Genomic DNA, 10,920 nt, shown 5'->3' on the forward strand with positions numbered 1-10,920 from the left:
GCCTGATTTGAAAGAATCTATATACACACAGTAATTGGTAACAATTTCTTTTTTTTATTAAATTTTTTGGCTGTGCCTCGTGACATGTGGGATCACAGTTTCCCCACCAGGGATCGAACCCGCATCCCCTCCATTGGAAACCCAGAGTCTTAACAGATGGACTGCCACGGAAGTCCCTTAACAATCTTTAATAGAAAACACAGCCAAAAATCAGAGCATCTGATCAGCATAAGATTAGCCAGTGTTACTATACTAAATTAACATAATTCTAGCCAGAAGCAAAGAAATTTGACCTCGTGGTGAGTCTATATGGCATTATCTCTCTAGTCAGTGTACAATTTGTCAGGTCTTTTGAAATAGTGAAAATCAATGGAGGGTCTCGATTACCATGTTCCTGGCCTCCTACTGGAAATCACTCCCTGTTACTACTACTAATCTTCTTCACCACTACCACTTTTCTGTTCACCCACTCCATACATCAATTCTAAAAGTGATATTTGCTAAAATAAAAATATGTTTTGGTGTAGTTATAGAGACTATGATTATTTCAAAATTCAAGTCTGAAAGCTGGTATCACGTCATATCAGCAGCATCCTTATCAAATACTAAGACCATTATCAATCAAATGAGAGACTACTGGGCTTCCCTGGTGGCGCAGTGGTTGAGAGTCCGCCTGCCGATGCAGAGGACACGGGTTCGTGCCCGGTCCGGGAAGATCCCACATGCCGTGGAGTGGCTGGGCCCCTGAGCCATGGCCGCTGAGCCTGCGCGTCCGGAGCCTGTGCTCCGCAATGGGAGGGTCCACAACAGTGAGAGGCCCGCGTACCGGAAAAAAAAAAAAAAAAAAAGTACGAAATGAGAGACTACTGAAAACAAAGCCGTCAGAAAAGCAGTGAGCTTTGTTAGGAATTTCTACATTCCAAGAAGGTGCACTATACACATAAGTGTCATAAGAAATTGTATAATTCAATCCTAAGACAGTGCGTGGCACATAGCAATGTTCAATAAATATTTGCTGAATGAACCTTGAATTGATTCAACAAATGCTTTTAGAAGTGCTTATTATATGCAAGGCAGTATGCCTAGGAGAACATATCTACCAAATGTCTGCTATAAGGCACTGTGAGATTTTTCAAGTTAAAGAAAACATACCATTAGTTCCATCAAATGTACTCTTTCTTCATAAATCCCCCCAAATTCAAAAGTTATTTTTCTAAAATGCTACTTCCTATTTGAATATACCATACCTACTTAATATTGTCTATTGAGTATATGTATATATTTACATGTTTTAATATATATATTAAATACATACACAAACTTTTAACATATCAACTTAGGATATCTACTGAGCTTTCAAAACCCTGTAAATCCATTCTAGAGATAAATTCCTGAGTCTCTAGTGACAACACAAGTGAGACTGTTGGCATCCAAGAAGAATTCCAATCTTTGTGGGCTAACAGATGACTGACCCACCCACAGGACTACAAAGACAACATAGAACACAGTAATTTATGCTGTGTTTTTCTGATTTCAAATGGAACTATCTTCCAAAGTCACTTTGTTCCAATCCTTTATGTGTCCTCCTCTCCCAATCAATCACGTGGTCTTGCTGGAAGCTACACAGGACCAGAGATAAATAGTTGTTCTCTCAGAGAGACCTATTTTTCTATTCAATGTAGCCCCATGTCATTTTTGTTCTTTAAGCGTCAGCCTTTCAGTGAATGCTTGTTTGTTCAGTATTTCCTTTTAAGGAAATTTCTGTTATAAAATAATAGATCAAAGGTGATAATTTAACCCAGAAAACTTTGACTACTCACCTGGTGATGTGGCATGAGAGAACCGCTCACTTGGATATTTCTCCTGCATGGCCATCAACAGTTATTTGAGCCAGCTGTAGAATGAAGGAACCAGTCAGACTCGCCACTATCTTTTAATTCCCTGTAGCTTGTTCTCATTCAGCTGAAACTATCAAAAACACACAGAGTATTCAAGTATTCTTCCACATGTTTTACTCCTGAGGATGTTTTTTTAAGGCAAAGCAACTCCCAATATTCCACTCTACTTCTCCTGAAGCAAGAAGAAAAAACCTAGAACCAAACAGAGATTCCCAATACTGATCCTATTAGGTCTAGAGCCCATCCAATCGTTGCAAAAATTTAAAATAATGTTGTTTTTAATTAAGAAACATTGACATGGATCTACTTACCCATGGGAACAGGATGGAAGAGTGAGGTGGGAAAAAAACTAAATAACCAAACCAACAGTGAAGTATTATAACTTCAATTATGATTAACGTAAAATGAATTCCCCGATTCCTTCCAGTATTGAAAGTTAGTCATATGATGTACAAAGATAGATTTTTTGGTCATAAGCAGAACCTCAATACTCAGCTGGGAACATGAGGTTTTCTTCCCATTACCCCATTCCTTAAAACATTTATACTTATTCTAATGGTAGGTTCTGAGAATTCAGCATAAGTCTGATTACTATTTATGTAAATAAAAGCTTTAATTAACTGTAACTAATAATAGCAAATAATAATAATATCTTGTAAATGCACAGTAACTGAGAGGCAGTACAGAGTAAGAGAAGTGGTTCAGAGTATTGACTTTTTTTTTAATTATAAATTTATTTATTTATTTATTGGCTGCTTTGGGTCTTCATTGCCGTGCGCGGGCTTTCTCTAGTTGCGGCGAGCAGGGGCTACTCTTTGTTGCAGTGCGTAGTCTTCTCATTGTGGTGGCTTCTCTTTGTTGTGGAGCACAGGCTGTAGGCATGCAGGCTGCAGTAGCTGTGGCATGCGGGCTCAGAAGTTGTGGCACGCGGGCTGTAGAGCGCAGGCTCAGTAGTTGTGGCACAATGGCTTAGTTCCTCCGCGGCGTGTGGGATCTTCCCGGACCAGGGCTTGAGCCCGTGTCCCCTGTGTTGGCAGGCGGATTCCTAACCACTGTGCCACCAGGGAAGTCCCCAGAGTATCGACTCTTGATCAGACAGTTCGGGTTTGAAGCCCGACACGAGCAACATATTAGCTGTGTAACCTTGGGCAAATTTCTTAATATCTTTGTGCCTCAGTTCCTTCATATAAAAATGAGGATAAAGCCAGGACCTAATTCATTCTAATTCATTTATAATTAACTTACAATGGTGCCTGACACATATTAAGTGCTTAATTAATGTTTTTGTTATACTTGGCATATTAACAGTTTATGTTAATAAAAAGTGACACAGTACAGTCCTCAGAAGATAAAGTATGAATTTAGAAACTCTGAATTTATAAGAGCCCCAGAAGAGTTTGGGATAAACCCTGTCAACAGAACACAATTCTGACAGGTGAAATTTAACTTCGGAGAGGGGGGGCGGGAAAAAAAAGCAATATGGTACTATTTCTCTGATGTGCTTTACTGACCTCTATAGTCTCCTCTTAGTAACAACACCACAAACCCTCACTAATTCACTGTATCTGCAACAGAAATTGTACCATCCCCTGAAATCCCAGGTCTCTACATACTGGGTAAGAGAAACTTTGTTCAGTTAAAAAAAGATTCCAGGGGCTTCCCTGGTGGCGCAGTGGTTGAGAGTCCACCTGCCGATGCAGGGGACACGGGTTCGTGCCCCGGTCCGGGAAGATCCCACATGCCGCGGAGGGGCTAGGCCCGTGAGCTATGGCCGACGCGCCTGCGCGTCCAGAGCCTGTGCTCCGCAACAGGAGAGGCCACAACAGTGAGAGGCCCGCGTACCGCAAAAAAAAAAAAAGATTCCATTTATGGCTAGTATTATTCAGTGTTTTATTCGTGACACAGAAGGATGCCTTACCTGCTAGTCATACCGAATCGTCAAAATCAAAATGCTGTTTTTAATCCCTTTCTGTTTTTTCTAAAGGGTTTTTTCCTCCAGATGTGATTAAATTAAGGATCTTTTATTTTATTTTGGTCTGGCTGCACCATGCAGCATGTGGGATCTTAGTTCCCCCACCAGGGATCGAACCCATGCCCCCTGCATTGGGAGAGCGGAGTCTTAACCACTGGACTACCAGGGAAGTCCCCCTTTCTTTAAAATATAACAAAATGGTAGGCCCATTGGATTCTGAGACCTTTCCAAGTTCAGAGGGGTTGAAAATGGGATGACAAAAGAACTCTCAGTTAAAGATGGAGTTATCCTATGACTCTAGTTCCACTCCTGGGTATATATTCAAGAGAAATAAAAACATATGTCAACACAAAATCTTGTACATGAATCTTCATAGTAGCATTATTTATAATAGCCAAAAAATAGAAAGAACTCAAATGTCCATTAGCTGATGGATAAATAAAATGTGGTACATCCACACAATGGAATATTATTAGGCAACAAAAAGGAACAAAGTACTTAGGCAACAAAAAGGAATGAAGCACTGATACCTGCTACTGAAAACATTATAGTAAGTGAAGGAGGACAAACACCAAAGGCTACATGTTGTATAATTCCATTTGTATGAAATGTCCAGAATTGGCATATTCATAGTGACAGCAGATTAGTGGTTCTCAGGGACTAAGAGGAGGGCAGGGAGAGGGGGAAATGGGGAGCAATTGCTAATGGTATGGGGTTTCTTACTAGGGTGATCAAAATGTTCTGAGATTAGATAGTGATGATGGCTTGTGAATATACTAAAACCTCTGAATTGGACATACATAAAATTGAATTTTATGGTATGTGAATTATACCTTAATTAAAAAAAAAAGAACTCCAAGGAGTAAAACAGTACAGAATAAATAATTTTAAACTTCTTCCTCCTTAAGTTCAGAAGTAGATGGCCTACTGGTGGAAATTTTTAGGACCATTTGAAGAAGACAGACTTCTGGAGATAAAAGTGAGAGAAATGAATGTATAAGAAGTAACACAGGGACTTCCCTGGAGGTCCAGTGGTTAACAATCCGCCTTCCAATGCAGGGGACGCAGGTTTGATCCCTGGGTGGGGGAACTAAGATTCCACATGCCGCGGGGCAACTAAGCCCACGTGCCACAACTAGAGAGCCCAAGTCACAACAAAATACCCCACAGGCCACAACGAAGATCCTGCATGCCCCAACTAATACCCAATGCAGCCACATAAATAAATTAATTAAAAATAAATAAATAAATAGCAGTAACACAAATAACCAATTATACAGCCAAGAAAGGTAAGAATGAATGGAGGCAGACAGAAGAAAAGCACCCAACATTGATAGTTTCCATTTTCAAAGCTGTTTAAACTACAGAACTATGCATTCAACAAATTTAACATGTATTAAGTCCAAGCATACAACTTTTTATTGAACTTCACTTTACTGAGCTTCACAGATTGCATTTTTTACAAACTGAAAATGTGCAGCAACCCTGTGTTAAGCAAGTCTATGGGTGCCATTTTTTCCTACAGCATTTGGTCGCTTCGTCTCTGTGTCACGTTTTGGTAATTCTCGCAGTATTCCAAGCTTTTTCAACGTTATTACATCTGTCATGGTGATCTGTGATCTTTGATGTTACTACTGTAACTGCAGATGTGGTGGAAATAGCAAGAGGACTAAAATTAGAAGTGGAGCCTGAAGATGTGACTAAATGCTGCAATCTCATGATACAACTTTTAACAGATGAGGAGTTGCTTCTTATGGATGAGCAAGGGAAGTGGTTTCTTGAGATGGAACTACTTCCAGTGAAGATGCTGTCAAGACTGTCAAAATGACAACAGAGGATTTAGAATATTAAGTAACTCTGTTGATAAAGCAGCAGTAGGGTTTGAGAAGACTGACTCCAATTTTGAAAGAAGTTCCACTGTGGGGAAAATAGTATCAAACAGCATTGTATGTTATAGAAAAATCGTCTGTGAAAAGAAAAGTCAATCAGGGCTTCCCTGGTGGCACAGTGGTTGGGAGTCTGCCTGCCAATGCAGGGGACATGGGTTCGTGCCCTGGTCCGGGAGGATCCCACATGCCGCTGAGCGGCTGGGCCCGTGGGCCATGGCCACTGGGCCTGCGCATCCGGAGCCTGTGCTCCGCAACGGGGGAGGCCACAGCGGTGAGAGGCCCGCGTGCCGCAAAAAAAAAAGAAAAAAAGAAAAGTCAATCAATGTAGCACACTTCACTGCTGTCTTGTTTGAAGACATTGCCACAGCCACCCCAGCCTTCAGAGGCCACCACCCCATTCAGTCAGCAGCCATCAGCATTGAGGCAGAATCCTCCACTAGCAAACTAGCAAAAAGATTACGAATCACTGAAGGCTCAGATGATGGTTAGCAATTTTTAGCAATAAAGTATTTTTTAATTAAGGTACGTAGATTTTTAAAAGACATAATGCTATTGTATACTTAACAAACTACAATATAGTGTAAACATAACTTACATATGCACTGGGAAACCAAAAAAATTTGTGTCTCACTTTATTACAGTGGTCTGGAATCCTACCCACAATATCTCTGAGGTATGCCTGTCCTTACTACCCATCAAGCATTGTGCTAAAGACTCTAAAGTATCATGTGTTATGTTGAATGCTCATATCAAACCTATGAGGTAGTTACTACTATTACCTCATTTTATGGATGAGAAAATAAAGGATTAGAAAGGTGAAGATTGTACAGTTAGGAAGAGGTTTCAAAGCCAGGACTGTGCTCTAATGCTACAGAAGTCTAGTCAGCATTCTGTCTGTGACAAAAAGAAATAAAGGAAGTTACCAAGGCACCACAAGTTGGAGTTTCTATGCCTCAGACACAGCCAGAGCTGCAAGCCCTAAAGCAGTTAGGAGCAAGGGGCAGCTCATGTAATTTCTTCACTCTGCCCCTGGTCACCACCCAGGCTCTATTTCCCAAGCTGCTACCCAAGAATTAGATTTTGGCTGTTATAAGTAGTTCTCCCCTTGAAGAATTATAATCTTAATTGTGTGGAACACACTTGGCAGCTGTTGACAGAACCACATCAAGACAGGAGAGGATTTGAAGGGAAACACAGACAGCTGACACAGACACACTAAGAACCTCACACCATCACACTATTTTCATCGCCTTGATCATTCATTAAACCAAACCTAAAGAAAGAGAAGCCAAATCCTTGCCAAGATGCTGCCTTTACGAAGAACAAGTCCTGACCACCACCACATAATAAAACACACAAGGCCTAAGGGCAAGTAATGAAACATGGTTCTCTTAATCGTCCTTGTATCACTACTCCTCCCTTCCTAGCACACAGTACTCAATTCATCAACCAAAATTTACTGAGTGCCTGTTTGCCTGGCTCTGTGCCATATCGTGGAAGTAGACTGGTGTAAAAGACAAACAAGGCTCCGATCCTCCCGGTTTAATGTGATGAAGTAAGTTCTGAACAGCTTCTATTGCATAAATAAGCTCTAACACACTTTCTGTTCATCCAGAGAACCAGCTCCTCCCTGGCTATAGCAGGGTGCCTCATGCTCGGTACTAACGACATTGGAAGTCGGGTAAGTCTTTGATGTGCGGTTGTCCTGTACACTGCAGGCTGTATAGCAGCACCCCTGACTTCTACCCAACAGATGTCAGGAGTAATCCCCGAGTTGTGAGAACCGAAAATGTCTCCAGACACTGTCAAATATCCCGTGGGGGGCAAAATCGCGCCGGCTGAGAAACTCCAGCCTAGCGCCTTCACACGGGCTCTCTGTCCCCCGACCTTCCTCCTCTATCTTTCTCCAAATCTCGGCTCAAACTTCACTTCCTCGGGGAGGGCTCCCCGCCCCCTCAGACTCCGTCGGCGCGTTGGGTTCCGCGCTCCCATACTTCTCCACCCTGCACTACTGAGTGCTGGCCGAGCAACCATCCGCGGGATGTCTACTCCCCTCCCGGGGCTGCGAGCTCCTGAAGGGCAAGAACTTCCCTCCCGCCGTGCCCTGGCGACCGGCACTGGGCCCGTCCATCGGAAAGGTCCCGCAACTGCTGCGGAGTGAGTGACGGGGAGAGAGCGAGGCGATGAGGACGGGAGGCCACTGAAGAAGGCGAGCGGGGGGCATTATTTCAGAAAGCCGGGGCGTCAGAGACCCAAGGCGAACGGCTCTGTCGCTCTGCGCATGCTCTTCGCTCTCCCGCGGCCCTCCCCACCACGGAGGACGGTCGAGAGTGTCTGAGGCTCCGCCAAGGCTCTCTAGGCAGGGGACAGGGTCTGTCAGTCCGACGGGGTCCCCGAAGGGAGGAGGACTTACGTGAGCTTGAAAGCGGGCAGCGAAATCCCTCACTCAGGGACACCAACCACTGCGACCACGTCGGCTGCGGACGGCGATTCAGCGCCTCAGCTCGCCTAACGGCCGTTACACACCCGCCAGGCCGCGCGCCTCAGAGCGCGCACCGCCCTGGTCCCGCCCCTTTCTGCCCTCCTACGACCAATCAGAAGTCGGGCCGCGCGGGTGTCCCGCCCCTGCACGCCGCCCTCGGCGCAGAAACCGACGGATCTCTCTGCGCATGAGCTCGCCGCCGCTCTCTGCCGTTGCCTCTACCCCTTGGCGGGTCTCGCCTCTGGGCGGAGCCCTGTTCACCCCGGCCTGAAGTGGCCTGCTTGGCCTGTGCAGATTGAGAAGCTGGCAGCCAGCGCAACTCATTCCGGGATCCCTCCTAACCTGCCCACCCTCCTCCCATTCCTCACCATCTCTAGTACTCCCACTTGAAGCAGGGGGTGACGTTGTGACCAGGAGTTAGGGTGTGGCCAGAGTCACTGTCTTATCAGGGTCAGGGCTTGGTCTGGATTAGAGTCAGTGGTCAATCTGTGATCAGGACACAGGTTGAAGGGTAAGGGATCAATCTTGCCTCCCTACTCAAACTCGCTCCCTAGGAAAAGGAACTAAGTTTATTTGCATTAATATATACTTGAAAAATCAGACTGAAATTGTTTAAAAGGAGGAACAAAGCCATCAGCCAAAGTACAGTAAAATTCCATGTATCTGGAAACTCGACTTGGGAGGGAGAGAGGCATTAAAAAGTTGTGTGATACAACATGATAAATATAATTAACGGTGCTGTATTTTATATATGAAAGAGTAAATTCTGAGTTCTCATCACAAGGAAAACATATTCTTTTTCATTTCTTTTGCATCTGTATGAGATGATGGATGTTCACTAAACTTAATGTGATAATCATTTCATGATGTATAAGTCGTCATTATGCTGTACACTTTAAGCTTATACAGTGCTGTATGCCAACTATAACTCAACAAAACAAAAGAAAAATAAAAGTTGTGTGATTTCTTAACTTTGAAGAACCAGACATAAAGAGTTAATTACCGGACCAAATTCACTCTAAAGGAAGGGCTCTGGGGTTCTATCACTTGCCCTCTCTTATAGTGTTTTAAGGTAAGAATATAGATGGCAGAAAATAAGATTTAATTGATAATGAATCTGGATATGATATGATAGATGAATTTAGGGAGTATTCTCTGAAATTAAGACCAGAAGTCTTTTATTAAAATATAAATGGTAAGGATAGGTGTGTAAATGAGTAAATTTGTGGGCTGGTGGGTGGTGGGAACACCCACTTGATGGCTTCTATTTCTTTGGTGAAAAGCAACTGTAAGGAGGGAGGGAACAGAGGCATGTAGAGGGCTGAGAAGAATGGGGAAGATTTGAAAAGCTGATGCAGAGAATGGAAGAGAAACCAGACTGGGAACAGTGGAACTGCTGAGATTTAAATTTACAATTGGCAAACAGTACATTTGTACAGTTTTCTCCAATGGGTATCTATATTTTAAAAGTAACTCCAGGGCTTCCCTGGTGGCGCAGTGGTGGAGAGTCTGCCTGCCGATGCAGGGGACACAGGTTCGTGCCCCGGTCCGGGAAGATCCCACATGTCGCGGAGCGGCTAGGCCCGTAAGCCATGGCCGCTGAGCCTGTGCGTCCGGAGCCTGTGCTCCCCAAGGGGAGGCCGCAACGGTGAGAGGCCCGCGTACCACACACACAAAAAAAAGTAACTCCATTATTATAATACCAATTTTCAAATGTGAATGACTCCTCATTTATATTTTAACGAAAAATTTTGGCACTAATTTCAGAGAACATTCGCAATTTTTAGTTATGACATAGTAAATCTTCAGTTACTTTATTATTTTAAAACACTTGCTGCACACTATTTACAGTAGCCAGGTCATGAAAGCAACCTAAATGCCCATCGACAGACGAGTGGATACAGAAGATGTGGTACATATATACAATGGAATATTAGCCATAAAAAGGAACGAAATTGGGTCATTTGTAGAGACGTGCATGGATCTAGAGACTGTCATACAGAGTGAAGTAAGAAAGAGAAAAACAAATATCATATATTAACACATATATGTGGAACCTAGAAAAATGGTACAGATGAACCAGTTTGCAGGGCAGAAATAGAGACACATATGTAGAGAACAAACATATGGACACCAAGGGGGGAAAGTGGCAGCGGGGGGTGGGGGGTGATGAATTGGGAGATTGGGATTGACATATACACACTAATATGTATAAAATGGATAACTAATAAGAACCTGCTGTATAAAAAATAAATAAAATAAAATTCGAAAAAGAAAAAACACTTGCATATTTCAGTAAGATATATGAATGGAACTATCACCTGACATGACTGAAAAAAGACTAGAGTTTGCCAGTTATGTCCCACCCTAATTTAACCAAGAAAAGTGAGAAAATTAACTGCATCTTCGTAATCATGTAATTAGAGCTACTTTCACATGCATTAAGTGTTGTCTGGTGGATTATTTTATAAGCAACTATTGTTACACAGCACAGAGGCTTCTTTAACATGGTCAACTAAATATAATTTAAGTTCAATAGCTTCCTTGTTAACTTCATTTTGTTTCATTCTATTTTCTTTTTGAGATATTTAAGCATAATATAGTAAATGATATGTTTCCCTTATCCTTTAGGATCTATTTTAAATACAGGCAAGGGTTAATGCCTTTGTCAAGAGGGAT

At 42.8% G+C, this 10,920-nt stretch overlaps 1 protein-coding gene across 1 annotated transcript in view; it reads right to left on the bottom strand.

Moving 5' to 3' along the window:
- Positions 1-8,267, bottom strand: part of CEP85 (centrosomal protein 85) — a 34,444-nt gene extending 26,177 nt beyond the window's left edge. Inside the window, exons 1-2 of the mRNA XM_029231009.1 lie at positions 8,173-8,267; positions 1,821-1,894 (exon numbers count right to left, since the gene is read on the bottom strand). Coding sequence (XP_029086842.1) covers positions 1,821-1,875 — 55 coding nt within the window. The 5' untranslated portion in view covers positions 1,876-1,894; positions 8,173-8,267. The remainder of the gene's footprint in view (positions 1-1,820; positions 1,895-8,172) is intronic.
- Between the last annotated feature and the right edge of the window lie 2,653 nt (positions 8,268-10,920).

The sequence above is a fragment of the Monodon monoceros genome, unplaced genomic scaffold (genome assembly GCF_005190385.1).
Source record: "Monodon monoceros isolate NGI ecotype Baffin Bay Population unplaced genomic scaffold, NGI_Narwhal_1 Super_Scaffold_18, whole genome shotgun sequence".
Classification (NCBI taxonomy): Eukaryota; Metazoa; Chordata; class Mammalia; order Artiodactyla; family Monodontidae; genus Monodon; species Monodon monoceros.